Genomic DNA, 20980 nt, shown 5'->3' with positions numbered 1-20980 from the left:
TTTGTTATGATTCAGGCATTGCTTAAGCTTTGTGTATTAATTTAGTTTGTCTCACACCAACAGTATGAGGAAACTACTGTGGTTGGTCCAATTTTATAAATTTGACAGAGAACTTGAGCAGTTTGTGTGAGGGTACATGGCTGGAAAAGATTGATCCACGATTCAAACATAGGCAGAGTGGCTTTCATGGGGGAGATAATAACTAAGTCTTCAAAATGAAGAAGGCAATATATATGCATAGCTCAGATGGGGAGGAGAGGTAGAGTTGGTAGTTTTCATCAGATTCTCAAAAGGGTCTCCTAGGAGAGAAATAATAAGGTCAGTAGCAAATAGGGGCAAATGGAAAGGCAAGTGGAAGGGGAATTTGTGAACAAAGGAGAATTAGAATCAATAAGAAATAATGACTTATCAGAAGTAGAATTAAACATAACTTCCAAGTTTTGGGTTTGAGTAACTGAGGGGATGTTGATGACATCCTTAAAATAGCAATGTGTGAAAAGCAACAAGTTTAAGGGGGAAAGATAATGAGTTTAGTTTGAGCACATTGACTGAGGTAACTGTGGGACAATTAAAATCTGTAAAGGTAGAGGAATCAGAATTTGAAATTCAGAAGAGCAATCTGGATGGCCATCTATAGATAGGTGTGTCCTCAGAGAAGACAGGTGGTAAAGCCATGCAGCAAATGAAGTCATCGAAATGTGTGTAAAGCAATGACTCAACCAGCTGGGGGTTTATAGATCCATTTCAGAATCTGATGAAAACTAGCCTACCTTTCTTCCCTACCTAGTGCAAGTACCCACACAAATTTATGTACAATTTCAGATGATAATAAGAATGTAAAACCAAAGACAGAAAATTGGGAGTTCTTTCAGGGACAGATTAAAACAGATCAAAAAGAAAACAGAATCAGAGAAAAACTAGTAGTGAGCAGTGATATGGCAGGTAGAAAACGTTGTTATGAAAGATCTACTGAACTACAAATAAGCAGAAAGTCAATTAAAAATAAAACAGACTGAGACTGAAGTTTGGAACTGGATGACCTTCTCTAGGGAGAATTTGGTTGTAGTGTATGCTCAATGGCGTAGGTCAAAGACTAGAATGAATAAGAGGAAGAAAAGCAGGAAATGTTGTCTACCCACATCCCAGAATCTTGAATGCGAAAGGACAGACAACAGTTTTGGCTAGGAAGGCACACAAGGTAGAGAGGATTAAAAAAAACTTAAAAATAAATGCTTAGACATGAGGATGTTTTTATACTTCATGCCCTCTAGTAGGAAGTTCAAATTCAAATCATAAGGAGCTTCTCATGAAGTTCATTTTAAAGACTTCTTTCACATCATCTGAAAGACATGGTGACTGATACTACAAATAGTTAAGTGATCCAAATTATGTGGTTTTAGTGTCTTTCCCGGAGGCCAATTGCAGTGGTATGGAACGTTTGATCATTATTTTCGGTCCTCTGGACTTCTGAAAAGGGTAAATGAGGCATTTGCTTCCTTCCCAGTGCTGAGGAGACATTTGGCTCTGTTCTCAGAATAATTCTGCCATCTGAAAGGAATTTACCTCCTGTGCAGTGTCTATTGATTTTGTGAAGTAAATCATTCAGTCAATGGATAAGATAGTTTGAACTCCTCTTGTAAGTCCCTTGGGTTAAGAGTAACTCTAAAAACATCACAAGCGATGGGAGGAAATTAAAAGTTTTTGACTGTCACTCATATAAACATTGATAAAAATAGAAAAGATCATTTCGTTGACTGAGTAAAATATTTGGTTTTTCGTTGACTGCATGTAATGCACTATTTAACATTAGGTAGAAAGAGAAAGAAAAATACAGGAAGTCATCTGCTGAACACAACAGTGAGCACTTGTTCCCATTTAATGAGGGAAATGCTTTATCTTGACAGAAAATTATATGTTAAACATTTACAGTTTCCTTAAAATGAACCACACTTTCTAGCACTTCCTTTCATAAAACCCAATGGCTTAAGGGGAAAGTGACTGTTTATTTTTGGAAGTGGTATATTTCTCCTTTTTTGATGGAGCATGTTATCTGTCTTTCGAAAAGTTGCAATTTCTGTAGAAAAAAAATTGTGTGAATAGTGAATAGCCAAACTAATGATAACAAAATAAAAAATAATATAGTCCTTGACCTTTCCCATGAACTATTTCTAAACCACATCTTTTGGGGGAGATTTGAAATTTTGTGGTTAATTCACTTTTGGAATTAGAGTTTCAGCCTCAGAAACTAGACTATCTGAAAAGGGATATCTCCTGGTTCCAGCTGGGCCTGGCAGCTACCAGGGTGAAAGGCCACTAAAAGAGAGTGTTGCCTTGATGTTCCAACATTACTGTGAGCAAACTCCATGCCTTCTTCTCTTACGCTTTCATAGCATTACATAAAAATAAGATGTTGCTTTTTAACATAAGGTTTTTCTAAAGTCAGTAGCAAAGAACCTTTAAAACTATTGATTTAAAACGTTTTTAGCTTCCCATGGAAGTTCATCATTTATTTTTAAGATGGCAGCATCATAACTAATTCTAACACTGTAATTTCTTCCTACTACTGGCTGGGTGTTCTCATTCTGAGTGAGATCAACTTCAGTAACAAATCACATTAACATGTGACCCACCAAGAATAACCTACCTTTTCAATGAGTTCATGTTGAAGATAAATTATTAAATGTGATACCAATTCAATCAAATCTCTTTTACTTTTATTGTGTCTTTTCACGTGCTCATAATTATTTTATGTCTGAACATTCTGTTTTCACAACCAGCGTGATTTTCTTTAGAACAGTGAATTTGAACCTTGGATTTTATTTTAAGTGGAGATTTGGTTCTCATAAAAGGTGCTACCAGTTGTTTTGGCCTCATGTACACACTTACAAATGCACATATAAATCAAACTCAGTCATAATTAATGCAGCCCATGTCCCTAAAACTAGGACTTAATCTGAGGTGGCCTCCTCACCAGTGTCTCAGAACAGCTATGGCATATGTCACCTGGAGAGCAGGGCACGATGGTCAAGACCTCTGCCTCCCAGTCCCAGCACTTCTGCCAGGTTGCTTAGCAGAATAGTGCCACACATCTTGGGAATTTTCCTGGTGGCCTGAACAAACATGCACAGTTTATAACTTTTATTAACCATTCCATATCTTCTTGTGGCTTTGTATCACTCAGAGTGACATAGGACACCGTAAGTTCAGAGCAGGACTCCACATAGAACCCCAGCTAGTAGTTAAGAACTGTTCTTCAAGTATATTTCACCACAAGAAAAGGAAACAAAGTTCCATACCTATGGTGACAGTCAGCATTTGTTTATTTAAAACTTCAAAGTGAAGGTTTTTGTGTATGTGTGTGTCAGTTTTCAAAAGCATTTGGCAACTACTTTCTACGTTTACAGCATTGCCCAAGGACTTTCATTCCATTTTTAATGGCTCTTGCTGAAATCAATTTGTCTCATAATAAGGCAGAAAACATGTCTTATTGTGTTTTAAGCTTTCCCACATGCATAGGAAATCTTTTGTTAAAAATCAGTATATCCCAATCATACTAAAAAACGTTACATGAGAAATTAACACACATGAAACACCTGAAATGACCTTCTGAACAAATGGCAAGGTCATGTAGCACTCTTAACTGCCCATCTGGGTGCCCAAAGGGAAAACATGGAAATATATTTTGTGAAAAAATGAATGATTACTTGATTAAACAAAGGTTGCCTGAAAATCCATTTTCAGCTGTCAGTCATTTTTTAAAAAAATACTAGTTGCTTTAAATTGTAATGCACGTTCTGTTATATGTATGTATAATTTCACATTAGAGAAGCCTTAGAAAATTTATTTAAATACACTAATCAAACTAAAGTATATATAGAATTACTTGCTGTTTCATTATTCTACAATAAAAAAGGTACCATTATATTAGTAATCCACCTATGTCTGCCATAGGGTGGTTTGCATGTCCACATAGATTTAACAGTTTATGTACCTTATGCATATGTCTCAATATTATGATATATACATCTATATACTTATACATATTTATGTATTATACATAATGATTAATTTATTGTCCATATAATTACAATGTATCTTTTTAAGCAGTAAAATTTTAAGAAAATTAAAAAGCATTGTGATGGTAAATTTTTTTGCATTGCTTTTATTCTCTCTTCACTTTTTCCTCCAAGAAGAAAAGATTGAATAAAATTAAAGCTTTACAATTTTTAAAATTCATTATCATCAGCATGAATCAATATGTATCATAATACCATGATGCCTTTGAAAAAGTATATAATCTGTCCCTAACTGTTATCCTTTCTTATTTTTGCTTACTTTTAAAGCTTTACTGTCCTTTCCTCATACATACAAAAAAGCTTTTACTATGAATTGTTTTTCGTTTTCATGCCTGATTCTAGCAGATGAACACCAACACACACTCACAGATGCACACACACATGCCTACTCTCTCCTCCCCACACCAGCCCTTCTTCTAAATTTGTACTTCTAACTAATAGTCCAGAGGCTGGGAAATCAAATAACTAGCCTTGTGAAAATAATATATAGAAATTATTAAATCCTGGTTGGCATAACTTGTAAGGAATGGACATTATGAAATTCGGTATGGCTTCTCAAGGACCTTTTACTTTATAACCCTCTGCTAGCTTTTGAAGTTCTGTTTTACATTTCTGCTGAGAGTTCCCCTCTCTCAGATAATTCTGCTACATGTGGCTCTCTTCTGCCCTCATTTCAACATTTACTAGTATCTTCTTCTTTGTCATATCTGCCTCCTGTCGCTCCTCCCATATTACCTGCTTCCATGTCAAGAGCCTGTAATCATTCAGAATTGAGACCTGTCCTAATTCACCCAAGACCCTGGGTGTGACATTGTCAGTGGAGATAAGTATCACTGGGGACTCTGTGACAGATGTGTCACTGAAGATGTATTTGAGTTTGACTTTAGTCCAGAAGTGAGTAAGAAGTAGTTAAGATTCTCAGCTTCATAGTTAAAGAATTCCTTGCAAGTATTTGTGAAGTTAGGTAGTATCTCTGAGCCCGTTTCCTTGTTTATAAAGCAATGTATTTACAAACCTACCTCAAAAGTGTTTATAAGGATTAAATGACATGAAGCATATGAAACATACTTAGCACATGAAATCAGAGTTGAGGATACATAATTAGTGTTCAGTTAATGCTAGTTGATTTTATTAAGCTCATGCTCGTAGCTCCACCAAGGAGATGATGGGTAATTAAGAGCTGACAGATTGTCCACAAAATAGTTACACATAAGTAATTTAAATGAGAGTAAACAGCCCTTTTTTATAAAAAAATTAAAATAGTAATGCAGCAAGTAAATGACCTTCGAGTGTTTTATATGAGATAAAATATCAACTTTGAAATTTTTAATTTAGAATCATAAAGGTTTTATGTATGTGTTGCTATGTATATATGTGCTATGTATTTATTAAATCATTGCTAAGTCTCTCTCACCTTAACACATGTTCACAAAATATTGAAATATTGAATATTGCCTGCAAACCTTCCTTTAATCGTCCCACAGCCTTGAAGTATAAGGGATTGCCTTCTTCCACTTCTAAAAGTCCCTTCAAACAAATTAAGATTCTAGGAAGTGTCTTTAAGTGGGCTTTCCATGAAATGCCTGCACACCTGTCTCAAGTGTACAGAATCTAATGAATCATTTGATTGTTTTCATATTGTCAGATATGCCGAGGGTTTTTCATCCATATGCTCAGTGAACTTCAGTGACCTGTCCTATTGAAAATCACAGATTTATGGCAATTCCTAGGACTACAATCTCCTTGATGATGATGGCCAAAAAGTACCACAAAGATTGTTATCCTTAAACCAGCAACTTGATCCGCGTTCACTCTGATGTTTGCTAAATACTGGAGAGATATGAATGATGAGCCACATCTAAGATTTAAAAGGAATGCTTGAAGAATCAATTTCTTTATAGCAGCTTATTAGGAAATGAGTAGGATTCAGGGGCTTTGGCTTTTTACATTGTCTCTGATAGCAAGGCTAATCGCCATCTGTGTTTTCTACTAGGTCTGCTGAGACTCATAACTATCAATTCTACATTCCAGGAAGTTTTCTCTTGAGGGTTCATCTGAATTGAAGTGACCCTCTGCCTCAACTTTCATGGTTCTTCCCTGAAGTCAGCCTGGTGGCAGATATGCCATCTGGATTGAAACTGTTTGGACAAACGAAAGGAAGAGCCTGATAAAGTCAATAGCTGCTGGAGTCAGGGTCTCCGGTTGCGTATTGACTGAATGTTGGCTGGTGAAAGACAGACATGCACCTGTTTGTGTCTTTAGATCGTGAACCTTTTTGTTGTTCAGATAAGACTAAATGAAAAGAATGATTTTACTTGCTGATAGTGGTGTAGGTAGTCTTTGAATTGGCACACCAGGCACTTGAAATGTAGTTCAGATATGCTCTTCTACATGCCTTATTCGTTCAGATGTTATCTCTTCTCAACTGTTGTTTACTTTCTAAAGCTGAGATCAAAGTTAGGAAAAAAGAAAATGAAGGCTAGGAAGGGACTGGTAGTAATGATGGGATCTAGACTCCACTTAGAGAAAAGACAAAGTCACGAAGCATTAAAGAATGGGAGAGGAAACTATAAGAGTATGTGGTCAAAAAGGAACTTTTAGATGCAAAGATCTATTTTTAAAAAATATATTTTTTATTGATGTCAGAAAGGAAGGGAGAGGAAGAGAGAGAAAGATCAATGATGACAGAGAATCATTGATTAGCTGCCTCTTGCACGCCCCCTACTGGGATCTAGCCTGCAACCTGGGCATGTGCCCTTGACCAGAATCAAACCCAGGACCCTTCAGTCTGCAGGCCCTGCTCAAAGATCTATTTTTTAATGCCTGCTTTTAAGCCGGTTTATTATTACAAGGAAGTCTAACCACATTGACAGATAGCTGAACACCTCTATCAGGTCTCCAGATCACTCTCCCCAGTTCTGTCCAGTTGGTGTTTCTTTCATCCTCTTCCATCAGGTTTCCCCTATCTACCTTTTGTCATTTACCATGCATTCCTCCAGACATTCTTTGTTAACCTCAAAGTAAAAGGCCAAAGTGAGAGGCAACAAGCATTTATTTGAAATCAAGAAAGAAGAGCTCTTTGGGAAGCATTGGTTCAGGCAGAGACCCAGCAGTGTTCTGATTAGAAGACAAAGGAAAGGGAATTTATGAGAAAGGGAAGGGGAATTATGTCAATAGAAGGAAGGCCTTTCTATTGGTGCAGATAAGCTAACATAGTGATGCTAATTCTAAACAGTGTTTTTAATTTTCAGCCTGGGTAGCCATCAGTCCAGTAGTCGTAGTATCTGACTTCCTGGTATCTTTACAAACAGGTGTTTGGGACACACTGTTACTGCAGGCCCAGTCCACAGGTTATTTTGCCCTGTTTTAACATTCCAGAGGTTGGAGAAGTAAGACTTGCAAGGCAGTTCCTCTGGAATGGCAGCTTGGCTCCACTTTAAAGTGGCTCCATTTGTGTTATTTATTTTTTTCTTTTTACATCTTCCATCTTTTTTAATTTCAAGATATCCTACAAAAATTTATCCATAACTCTGACACTTGTAATCTTCAGTGAATTCATCTTTGTTCTTGTCTTTCTATGTTTGAAAATGTTTATTATGTGTACAGTCTTACAATAGCTAATCATAACACTGAATTTCAGAGCTCTCTGGTACTTAACGAAGAAAATAATTAGTCTTGCAAATTTAAATTATGAGATTAAAACCTCTATAATCAACATTGGTATATACCTCCTATATCATTTCATCTTAAATAATCCTTAAGTGTTAACTATTCAGATAAAGCTTACAATATACAGCAAGATTAGATTACCTGGGTTTTGTGGGGTTTTTTAGACTTAAGCAATGATGGTATGACCTGATGTAGTCAATGAATAAAATACACCAATTAGCCAACTTTAACAGGGAGAGTCCAGTTCTAGTCCTATCAGTAACCAGTCAATTGTAATTGCCCTGCATTTAGTCAGCTATAATATTTGTATTTGAGGGTAGGAAACAACAGCATCCACCACTCCATTAACTAGGCTGGCTGGCTTTCCATAGCTTGCTAGTATCCTTCCATAAGAGAAAATAATAATGTAATGCTATTATTAATAATATTTTAATACCATAATATTACAATACCATAATAACAACAATAATAACTACATTTCTTGAGTACTTACTGTAATTCAATCACTTGGCTCTGTTACATAATTCATACTCGTGCCTCAGAAATATGTATTACCACCCCACTTTATAGATCAAAATAGAAAGAAAAACTCTGAAGGTCAGTCTACTCTTACAGAAGGAGCCCTTTTCAAACCACAGTATATAATACAAATATCAAAAGTAAGCTGTGAATAAAGCTTTTAAGTTGATTTTAAATGTTTTAATACTCTAAAATGTTTTAATACTCTAATTAAAAACAAGCAATCTAATTTTCTTAGAAGGAAAGGACTATTTCTTCGGGGAAGACTGCAAGTGTTTCAGTTTTTCAAAAATACCAAATTACATTTCAAGAAAATCAAATATCTGTATTAGATATGTTGCCATAGCAATGAATCCTTAGTATAATCATAGTACTACTTGTACCTTTTATAGTAGAATCCTAAAGCCATTTTTCCAGTTGTAAACATTCAAACTATGATAGCATTCATAGTTTGGACATCATTTGTATATAATTAGTTTGCAGAAAAACAAGATAATAACAATTTTTCTCGGTTATTTAAAATGTGTATGAAATAGCTTCCCTCTTCCCACACAACAGCCTCTTTACCCACACCTTCCTGAAGAGGAAAAGAAAAGGAGAGGGAGGTGGCAGAAGAGTGGGAAGGGAATGTACTCTCCCTAGATAACTAACTAAGGGAGGGCAGGAAGTGGTATATGCAATGAGAAGAAGCATTTTCTCCTTAGATAAATGACCTACACTATCTTTCACCCCAAAAAGAAAAATGGGTTTGCCATTGATTTTCTGTTGACCACATCTTCCTGTGTTGTTCATCCTCTTAAGAGATCATAAATTTAGTTGGTATTTCTTTTCAACTCTTTTTTTTTGTATCTAATTTGGTTATTTCCACATTTCAACAAAAGAAAATCAAGCATTTAGAACTTAAAACATTTTTTTGTGTGGAAAATAACAGTCCATTAGCTGAAAATAGGCAAGCACAAGTGAATCGCATTGATGTTTTTAACAATGATAACACCTTTATGTAATTTATTGACATGCCCAATGATATTTCAGATGGCTTTTGAGTAAGAATTCATTTTTCAGTTGCTATTTGCATATATTCTGTACAATACTTCTTCATTATCATATGAACCTGCAATCCTGTGATTACTTATTCTATGTTTATATTGCAATTGTAATGGTGGTGTTTAAATGTAATTATTAATACAAGTAGGTAAAACCATTAGTGCAGACATGAGCTATAGAAAAAAACCATGATACTGTTAAATAATTCTAAATTTTTGTTATGGCAACATGTCTATATGGATATTTCATTTTCTTGAAATATAAGTATTTCTGAAAATTTGAAATATTTATATTGAGATAGTCCTTCTTTCTACCAAGATTAGACTGTTTATTTTTAATTGCCTATAAGTTAGTAACATCGTGCATCTTAAGTTTAAATCAGGCTAGTACTTTAGAATGACAAAGAATTTAAAAGCACTGATTCATAGTTTACCTTTTCTATTTTTATTATAAAAGACCATTGCAACTCAGTGACTAAAAGCAAATATTTATTAAATAATACAGTTATAACAAGATGATAAACTTAATAATCTTCTAGAAAAGGTTTAATGAAACCAATTACTAAAATAATATATATTTATTAGGAAATACTACATCATAAATATTTTACAAATATACCACCCACAGCTAAATACTATTAAATATGAGTAATTTTCATAGCTTGATCTCATTAATAAGAACTTAATGGATGAAACTTAGTAAATAAAATAAAGTTCTCAGTAAAGACTATCTGCCTATATCATTTAATTTCAAACCTTACTTTCACTTTTGTGTGTATAATCTACCTATTAGTTTAACTATAGGGCATTGAATAAAGAACAAAGTTCAGTTTCGTCGTCTTTCTAGATAGTTAAATTAGGTCAGAGAGTCTTTTCTACTTTCTGAATATAATTATTTTGGGAGTTGTCTTTTTTAATTTAAAAATTCTAGAACTTCTTCAATTTTAAAGCCATGGAAAGAAGTAGACTTAAAACACTACTTTTAGTGTTTTCAGTCTCCATACTGTATTTTTATGTTTGAATTTGTTGTCTTCATCTCTTTGCCCTCCAAAAAATGCTTCCGCACTTTAAAAAACTTTCCTATGAAATGTAGGTAAGAACTTTTTAGAACTTTTGCAGGAATATTGACATAATTGTTACCGATTAGAGGTATTACGTAATCATGCCAGTTGACTTGATGTTCTGGAGAACCTTTAGAGAAAACAAGATTTAAAAAATTAAGCAAAATATTTAAAAAGTATTCAGTTGAAAATTGCTCTGCAGGTTTTTTTCTTAAGCTTTGTAATTTTGTAAGTCACCTCAAAATCTAGTATTGTCTTTATAATAAATTTTTCATTAAATGCAATATTGACATTTGTTTGGAGGAAATGAAGACTTGCTTAGTTATACTTGAAGTCCATTTGGGTACTAATGGTACTGATGTTTTTATTCATATATTGCAATCTTTTTTTTTTTTTGCAGTTTTACTAAAGGGAGGAAAAAAAGAGGAACCATTTAGAGACTGTGCAGATGTATATCAAGCTGGTTTTAATAAAAGTGGAATCTACACTATTTATATTAATAATATGCCAGAACCCAAAAAGGTAAAACCAGAAGTGTTTGTTTATGAGATGTAAAGCAGAACCTAGTTGAATTGCTGAATAATCAGATTGATTTGTGAGCTTGTTAAACTGAAAATATATATGCCTGAGCTCTTTTCTCTCAAAAAAATACTCTTGTTTCCCAGGTCCATAAAGTATGAAAATCTATTGTACAGACCTCCCCCAAGTCCCACACCTACCATCCCTCTTTTACACAAAGTTTTCTTATTTATTCTTTCTCATTCCTAGAATGTCCCATTGCTTATAAATGCTTGCCTTATTCAGATTGCATGTTGAAGTCATATATACTTCAAGTGCCGGGAAAGCGTCCCAAGGACCCAGTTTTTTTTCCCAAGGACCCAGATGGCACACATCATCCACAGTCCAGACACTGTGCAGAGGGGGCTAGGGACACATTTCCAGAATCACTGTTTCTGCTGGGGTGAGAGAAACACATTCTATCTTAAACACAAAAGGATTTGCTTTTTGTATTTACCTAAAAGAGTGGGTTGGAGGGTAGGGATTCATCAGTATGTTGAACAGGATCCAAAGTAAACTTTGAAGTAAGAAACCATTATCTTCCTGCTGTCATTTCTCTTTTATATACTCTTTCTCCCTATTTATCCGTTAAATCATCAATCCGTTCCTTCATTCAATACATATTAAGTGTATGTTGTTCATTTGCCAGTCAAATACTAGCAAATACACTGACTAGGGACATAATACAGAACAAACAGTTCCCAGTGTGTGGCGAAGACAGACAATTACACAGATAATTATACTGTAGACGTGTAGTGATAGAGACAGTCTGTTTGAAGCAGGGTTTTACAAACCCTTGAGGAGATCCCTGCTCTTCAATATGAAGTGTCAGCTAGATGCCCTAGAGTAGTGGCTTTTTTTCCTGGCCAATGCACAGAAGTCTGTATTTTGTGGAAGAGCCACACTCAAGGGGCCAAAGAGCCGCATGGGGCTCGCGAGCCGCAGTTTGCCGACCACTGCCCTAGAGCCCAAGAAGCCAGGCTGCCCCTGCAATGCTTCTTCAAAGGATGGAACAACTTTCTTCCCTTTTCCCCCTAAACCAGCCCTGACCCTATTTCCTCTGGGCGCCTGCAAATGCTCCTGGAAGACCTTCCCTGGTTCCCTCCAACAAACCTGCATGACCTCCTCATACCAGAATTCTACAAGGCCAAGATTTGAATCCTTTTATCTTCTCTTTTCCTTTTTTTAATGGGAGTACCATTGGTACATAACGTTATATTAGTTTCAGGTGTATAACCCAATAATTCGATATTTGTATATAGTACAGTTATTACTGCAATGTCTACTCATCACCATATGGTCGACCCTTTCCATCCATTTTGCTCACTCTGCAAACCCCTTTCCCTCTGACAGCTAATCTGTCCTCCATATCTATGAGTTTTGTTTGTTTGTTTTATTTTTTAGATTCCACAAATAAGTGAAATCATAAGACATTTGTCTTTCTCTGTCTGACTTATTTCTATTAGCATCATAGCCTCAAGATCCATCCATGCTGTTGCAAATGACAAAATTCCCTTCTTTTTATGACCAAGTGGTATTCCACTGGATGTACCTTTCTATTTTGATTTCCTGGGACCCAGCAGAGTTTCTGGCACATCATAGGTCCTTAAGAAGTATGTGCTGAAATGAATAAATGAATAAATGTTCAGCTGATGGTAACATTAACACTTCTATGTAGTGCATCATAAGTAAGCCTAACTTATTTAGTCTTCCTGTTGTTAAATTCCTTTGATTGGCCAGGGAAATGAATCTTAGAAACAGTTTGTCAGATGTCACACAATTGTCAAGGTGGAAAGTCTCTACCCATGTTCTCTCTCTACTGATTTCAGTAAGGATTAGTGGTTTAAGTTAGCTTAATATTTGTTTTTTTCCTTTGTTAGGACAAAATTTTACCTTAAAAAGAGGCCATGCATATAGCTGGAGGTGGAGGAGAAAGCACAAGGAGAAGAGGTGGCAGGCACAGGTCTATACATTGCTACCTGGCCACCTACCAGAGAAGTTTGGTTTCACCTGTTTTTTCATTTTGGGCTTCAGTGAATTATGTCACTGAATCAAGTGCTTCATGGCCTTTTAAAAAACAAGCTGTGACATTACAATGGCAAGTCTAGGAGTAAAGAGAAAGGGTAACTTATAGGACAGTGATGGCAAACCTTTTGAGCTCAGCGTGTCAGCATTTTGAAAAGCCCTAACTTAACTCTGGTGTCGTGTCACATATAGACATTTTTTGATATTTGCAACCATAGTAAAACAAAGACTTACATTTTTGATATTTATTTTATATATTTAAATGCCATTTAACAAAGAAAAATCAACCAAAAAAATGAGTTCGTGTGTCACCTCTGACACGTGAGTCATAGGTTCGCCATCACTGTAATATAGGAGGAACCTTTTAAATCCTTTGACATTAAGCCTTCCTACTGTGCTTGCTGATATCTTAAAATCATACTTAAGCTTCAGTTCATTTTACACACACACAGGCATGTAAACACTGCACACAGTGCTACCGTACACAGAGCATGTAAAGTGGCCAGAAACTGCCTTGGGGTGGAGTAGTGGAGCTAACGTAATGCTATGTGTCCCGCCCAAGACCTGGAAGGACCCCGAAATTATTGTTAGCTCAGCTGTAGCATAGCTTGATTAGGACAATACAGTTAACTAAAAATACTGTGACCCTCCTTTTAGACTCCTAATGACTCTATGATAAAAATGAATATAAAAATAAAATAAGTTTTAAAGTTTTAGATTAACATGCACACTTTTCGAATATTTTTCACTCCATCACCAATACGCCTTGTGGCCATGGTGCAGACATTACAAATAAAGTTTTGATCATTCCATGACCTTTAATTCGTGTATAACCACAACTCTATTCTAATTCAAAATGTTTTGAGATACAAATGATGCATAGGCCATTTGCAGAGCCACGCTCCTTTTAGGGTGGAGGAAAGATAGCCAATCCTAACTCATTATCTTGAACAGCTCAAATTCATAAACTTGAATAATAACTCATTAACTTGAATAAATGTGCTTTTCATATTTATGTAAAGGAGTGGCTTGGAGGATCCAGTTCATTAGTTCAGTGGCTGACTCCTATGTTGGTTTCACCAGGATTGCATGATTTAAATTTACACCCCTGAGGAGTGATGAATTTTGCATATTATGGAGCTTCAGGGTTCCTGAATAAATAAAATCTGAAATATTAAATCCACAAATGTTAAATATCTGGATTAAACTTCTGAGATTTAGGCCTAGGAAAACATTGTAAGCCTGAACAGATTAGCAGTGAAATTAGTACAGCCTGTAACAAGCAAATTTTTATCACTGTAGAAATGGCCCCATGGCCATTCACTCCTCTTCTGGTCAGGGCGGTTACCAGATTTATTTTTAATAGAAATAATGGCAGAGTATGGTGAGGGGGAAGATAACTGAGCAGAAGGGAGAAAGACTTTGAAAACTTCTTGACTTCGGTGTGCATTCCCTTGTTTTATCTGTTTCCTTTTGATAAGGAATTCTCTCACAAGTAGTAATGGTTTAATGTGGAGATGGATAATTTAGCTGGATATATCTGCATTTTTTTGTAGGTAGAAAATTTTGTTTTAAACCCATTATTATATTCACATAGCTTGGCATTAGTAAGAACAAATATGGTGTGAATTCCCCCAATATCATTAAGGAGCTGATTAACACAGTAGTTCAAATGTATTAATCGCTAATGTTTTGCCAGGTCACATTCCAAGAACTTCATATGTAGTCACATGTTTACTCTTCAACAACTCTACAAAATAGATGCTCCCATTATTTCTATTTTAGGAAAATAACTTGCCCCAAACACATAGTTATTAAATATTGAACACAGACTTTGTAACAAAAGAATCAATTGCAGACTATGCAATCTTAACAGGGGTCAAGTATGATAATTACTTATTAAGTGTTGACTAAAGTTGCACTGTTTGAACCTATATGAGTGACTTAGAACAGTTTATTATAAAAAATTATGTAAAGTTGATTTATGTTCTGATTACAAGCCACCCTTTCACCCTATAATCCATTTTATTCTTCTATTTTTATATAAATCATGGGTATTCTTTCAATTCTATAAAAAGGGCTTAGAAAATTCATCCTTCTAAGTAGGTTGTGCTTTGTAGATATAAAGTTTGGTGATACTTTTGGATTTATTTAGCAAATTTTTGCTCATTGTGATTCTTGTGGAAGTTGTAGCAAGGATCAGAAACTCAAGGCAAACCTATATAAAAACAAAAGAAAACAAAAAGTTCAAATATCCATGATATGGGATATGGGCCAATCAATAAAATTGGGCTATTTTAGGCAGAGTAAGAATTGCAAGTATAGATAATTTTTATGCAATTGCAGTTTTGACTGCCATCATTCCCTGCCAAGAAAGGATGTCTGCAAAGGTTAGAAAAGTGTTATATTTTCAAATGTAATGTGGAAGCCAAAGGCAGTTTTCTAGGACTACTTAATTTTTCAAGTACACAGACAATGAGAATTAGATTATCTATACATTTTTTTTACTTTGATATTATTAATAGCGCGTGGTTATTTTCCTCTCTGAATTCTCTTCCATGCATAGTAGCTGGAAATGAGATTTTTTCCTTTCATTTCATAAGTTTCTGAAACCAAATGCCCTATCCCTAGCTTACTTTCATTAAAATAAACAACATTAAATTATAACTCTCCTTATTGTAAAATATTAAAAAATTATTTCTGAGTTCACAATTTCCCTAATTCTTAGAAAAGGACTATGACAAATGTTTTGAACCTTTTTTATTTAAGGTTATGGAAAAATAATTAACATCCACGAGTCTAATCATTCCAACCTGTATGGAGCATAAAAAATAAGAACTATGTGAATCAAATTTCCACTTTTTGTTTGGGTTTAAATCTCCGTATTATGTTAAAAGGTATTTAATGCTTGAAAGCTTTGACCTTGCCTGGGATAGGAGCCAGTTCAGTCTTTTCTTGGATAGAGTTAAGCCCAAGTCATATGATCAATAAATGCAAGCAGCATAGTAAATGTAGGAAGCCCTTGTCTACAGGAAGATAGCGCAGACCACACGATAATGGCAAATGAACTTTTCAAGTCGTTTCATGTCTCAAATCTTTTGAAACCAACCACCTTTTTTCTTGAACCTACTTCATCTATTAAGCATTGGCTTTTTATTTTTCTTCTGACTAGAAATAGCACCGTTTCTTTTTTTCCTAGAGTGAATCCAACATTTTAAATATATGCACGGTAATAAAAAGTAGCATGTGCAAAGATCAGTAATGCCAGGATTATTAACGAAAAGCTGGTAGTCGCAATCTTAAGGACAGTTTACTGAATTTATAGATCTAGGGTGTCCCAAAAATGTGTAAATACACTTTGAATAATTTTAAAGGCAGTGTTTATTAAGATACATTTCATTTTCAAAATTGAGCTATCAGCTTTTAAAGTGTATATACATTTTTTGGACACCTTGCATTTTGGCCTTGTACATTCATTATATGCAGTTATATACAAATAGTAAATTGTACTGTAATATATGAGATAATACAGAGTGTATAGTGCATAATATAAATACATATTATATGTGAGGAATGCAAAACCTAATGTGTGCTGAACACAATTCTAGAGACTCTATATACATTGACTCATTTAGTCCTTGCAAAATATCTAAGAGAGAGAAAGTAGAGGTGGGATTTGAACACAGGTAATCCAGTACCCAAGTCCATCCCCTGACAAAGTGCCATTCAGTTCTGTTATGCCCATAAAAAACAAATGGGGCCTGTTATGTCTGTTATTATGAGTCCTAGCAAGAATTATAGAGTAAATGCTCAACCCGCTCATTTCTCTGCACTTGAGCTTCCAAACAGTATCTTCCTGAGTAACTTCCATCTCCCATGTAGCTGACTTGCTCTGGCTTTTCCTCTCAGAAGGGTTCTCAAAACATTTTAGCATTTTTAAGTCACTGGATATCTTCGTTTAAAAGTAAGGTTATCTTTTCCTAAACTTTGTGAGTGATTCTAAAACTTTTCATAGAACTTTAAGAATAGATAATATAATAAAAACTGTACAGAGTAGTTTTCTCTACACACTCTATATTTATAAAAGGAGTTATTTCTTAGCCGCGAGTATGTAAGTGAACTTTATAGGTTTGCAAACACAGTTTGATAAAATTTCAGGCAATCAATGTCCATAAAAATATAAAAATCTATAAAAAACATTCTGGATTAGCTAGTCCAGGCAGGGTAACATTTAATTAAGAAACAGGCGCCATCAGTTTCCCCCAGCAAACCATATTCTTGACATTATCACTTACTCTTAAATGTCACCAGGAAAGTTCCACCTTGGCCACTTGTCTCGAATCACCACCTGTTCCCTCTTTAAATTGTGCCATCTGGATTTCATTGTCACAGGAATCCTGCACTCTCTTCAAAGTCACTAATAGCGCCTTCGTTTTAAATCTGAGGGTGTATTTTCTTCATCTTTGTCTTGACTTCTCTGGAATATTTGATTAAGTTGATCACTTCCCCAACTCAAAATTCATCCCCTTCTTGTTTTGCATGACATTAATCAAGTTTTTCTTTTTTCTTTTTCCTTCTTGCATCTCTGTTTATTCAAGTACTCATTTAGTGCACACTATGCGCTAGCCAGGGGTGGGCAAACTTTTTGACTCCAGTGCCACAATGGGTTCTTAAACTGGACCGGAGGGCCGGAACAAAAGCATGGATGGAGTGTTTGTGTGAACTAATATAAATTCAAAGTAAACATCATTACATAAAAGGGTACGGTGTTTTTTTTCAATAGTTTTATTCATTTCAAACGGCCGATCCTGCCCATGGGCCGTAGTTTGCCCACGGCTGGCTAGGCACTGCTCTAGAAACTGGTAAAATTAGCAAGTAAAATGAAGTCCCTGCCCTCTTGAAGGCTATTAATGTATTTTATCTCCATCAGTTGCTTTACAAAGCCCTTTCTTGGAGCCTCCTGCCTACCCCTCCCCCCCACACACACACATATCTCTTTCCACTTTTTTCTTTTCATCTTTAGATAACCCACCTTCAAACTACAACTATTATTTTCAAGCATATTACTCCCAATCCATTTTGAATTAGGTAGACCTGAGGTTCAAATCTTGGGTCCAACACTTATTATTAATAATAACCATTGGTAAATTATTGAAGTACTTAAGCCTTAGGTTTTTATCTGTAAAATGGGGAGAATCATCATTCCTACATCATAGGGTTGTTGTAAGATAAATTAGAAAATGCATGTACAGAGTTTAAATTATGTGACCCTTAAAAAGAGCATGCTATAGTTAATGGCTATTCCTTTCTTATTCCCTTATTCTCTGATCCATAGTCTATCCTTGGTAGACCTTCAATAAATCATCTCTAACTGATCAATAACTCCCCCTTTTGGATGGCTAGCCTACTTTACACTCTACATGTTTAAAACCATAATCATTTTCTTTTCTCATATGTTAGCTCTCTTCTTTAAATTTCTCATTTAGATCACTGTCTTCATCATTCTGCAGTTCACAATGGCTGAAAATTGTGGACTCCTGCATCTTCTTAATTCCAGAGGAGTAGTCACTATTGAGACTTTTAGGCATTTTTCAGGATATGACCCAGATTTTATTTATCATTAACAGCCATTTGTAACACAGAATCGATGCCAAAAATGCTTGTTGAGTGAAAAATAAGTGAATGAATGGATTCGAATTAAGGAGGACAAAGGACTAGCCGGAGCCTGTGTTGAGGACAATTAATAGGTACAGAAGGGTTAAGGAATTAGTTGAGGGGGAACTAGAGTGGGGGATTCCACATTTATAATCTTGGAGGTGAGTCAGTTCCTAGAGATTGTGAAGACATGCTGATTGGTGGCTGTTGTCAAATTAGAGGGCCGGCCAGCCCTGGGGAGAGAAGTTTACCTGTTTATATGCTCACAAATAGGCATGTATCTTTGGGTTCCTTTCACTCTGAAGAAGTACATGGATAATTTGTCCTTTGAATGACAGTTTTTGCCGTTTTCCTCCTAGCCTTTAGCTATCTGTGCCCCACATTTAATGCCTCAGGGAAAACACTTGAAGTTTTCCCTTAATCAGTTTAGCTCTTTGTCCACACAGCCTCTCTGCTGCTGTTGCATCATGTCTACACCTTTAGCCAGCCTCCAAAATGCTTTAGAAGTCAATTGACAGGGAAATGGTGTCCCCCATCGCTGGGCCCTTGAATAATCAAACTGCCACATCCGTGCTGGATCAATGACAGGGATTGCTCTCCAAAGATAATCCCGTTACAGATATGCTTCTCTCCTTGGGTGGACTCTGAGGAAAATGAATCAATTTCTAAATAAATACTATTGTATTTAGAATAATTGAAATAAGCATAACTCTTTGAAAGAGTCGGATAACTTTTCCTCATGGGAAAGAAACGCTTGTTGCAGTCAGAAAGAATACAGTATGTCATATTCTCTTCTTAATGTTCATGACGAAAATTCATGCAAATAATGTGTTCTCCATATGCCAAGGACAAATTTTTGCCTCTAATGTAACACTGAACCATCAAGAATAATTATTGTAGTATGTAAGTATATAAAAGTTAATATGCAGTGAAATATATAATAGCTAACTACAAATGATTTTGTAAAATTTGTTTTTCTAAAACTTTATTATGATTATATCGCCATTTCAATTAACTAAAGATTTAAAAATCTCAAGTCTTACATGTTGGTGATAAAATGGTCTGTACTTTTGGAACCTTTAGTAATATTTTAAAAAATAGAACATACACAAGCACCTATTGCTATTTAAAACAAAGATCTTTAAATTTTTAATAGTCTGAAACACAATTTTCAGGTGACAGATTTAACTGTTTATAAGTAACTAATGTGTCTTTGATGGAATTTAATCAGAAATAACTCAAATGTAAGACGAATAACCAATAATGTCTAAATTAACATTTTTCAACATAGTAATTTTTATTCTTTTTATCTATAGGCCTATCATCTTATTTCTGTTTTAAAACAAATCTGCTACATGTTTATTTAAAACAAACCTAATTCTTTACTTGACTTTATTTCCCCTTTTCTGTCAGGTATTTTGCAATATGGATCTTAATGGGGGTGGTTGGACTGTGATACAGCATCGTGAAGATGGAAGTGTGGATTTCCAAAGAGGTTGGAAAGAATATAAAATGGTAAGATGGAAGAATCTAGTAGTTTTTTGATGTTTTATCATGAGGTTATCTTTGCTACACTATGTGATAAACTCTTGTAGTTTTAGATGTTTTTTAGTTATTTAAGAATAAAATGATAAATTAGTGACATTATTTTCATTAAACACAAGACACTCATAAATCATTTTCAGTAAATTGTTTCCATGTGTGCATTAGAAAGAAAAATGTGTTACTGAAATTCTTTGGTGAACTGTTATGTATTGCCTGGATTTGTTCCTGGTTGAATGAGGGCGGGGGAAGCTAGAACTCAGACCTAGGCTGGGTACATGAGCCAGGACAAGGGAATTGTGCAGGGCTGTGGGTTATGGAGCAGGACGGCTACTAGATGGCCCCAGGGATGGCAAGTTACTGCTGGCTGTTGACTGAGAGCTCCTCCAAGTGACTGGGTTGACTTCTCCATGTACCGTAATCCAGGGTCAGCAGACCTTTTATGTGGCAGTTGGCATCCCTCAAGCACAAAAATAGAATCTTCCAGGCCCTTTTAAAGGTTTATTAGACCCATAAATAGCATGGTTTCACATTCACTACATTTCTTTCTTTCTTTCTTTCTTTCTTTCTTTCTTTCTTTCTTTCTTTCTTTCTTTCTTTCTCTTCCTTCCTTTCTTTCTTTCTTTCTTTCCCTTCCTTCCTTCCTTCCTTCCTTTCTTTCTTTCTTTCTCTAATTTTTTTGGTTAAAGTTAATGACAGGGCTAGTCCACACTCAAGGTAAGAGGAATACACAAGAGTGTAAATTGTGAGGCATGGTTCATTGGGATCTCCATAATAGCAGCAGGCATCATTATCATCATCACTATGTTCACAGCTAACCTTTCAATGCTTA

The 20980-nt window shown here is 35.3% G+C and overlaps 1 protein-coding gene across 4 annotated transcripts in view; it reads left to right on the top strand.

Annotated features, from left to right (window-relative positions):
* ANGPT1 (angiopoietin 1) overlaps positions 1-20980 on the top strand; it is a 238642-nt gene that overhangs the window by 170134 nt on the left and 47528 nt on the right. For 3 of the 4 annotated variants that reach the window (XM_006753898.2, XM_006753899.2, XM_015566163.1), the window contains exons 5-6: positions 10769-10890; positions 20020-20121. In XM_006753898.2, coding sequence (XP_006753961.1) covers positions 10769-10890; positions 20020-20121 — 224 coding nt within the window. The remainder of the gene's footprint in view (positions 1-10768; positions 10891-20019; positions 20122-20980) is intronic. The other variant, XM_015566158.1, reaches the window with a different exon arrangement.

Source organism: Myotis davidii, unplaced genomic scaffold, assembly GCF_000327345.1.
Source record: "Myotis davidii unplaced genomic scaffold, ASM32734v1 scaffold1012, whole genome shotgun sequence".
NCBI lineage: Eukaryota > Metazoa > Chordata > Mammalia > Chiroptera > Vespertilionidae > Myotis > Myotis davidii.
This window is presented reverse-complemented; position numbering and strand designations above follow the sequence as displayed.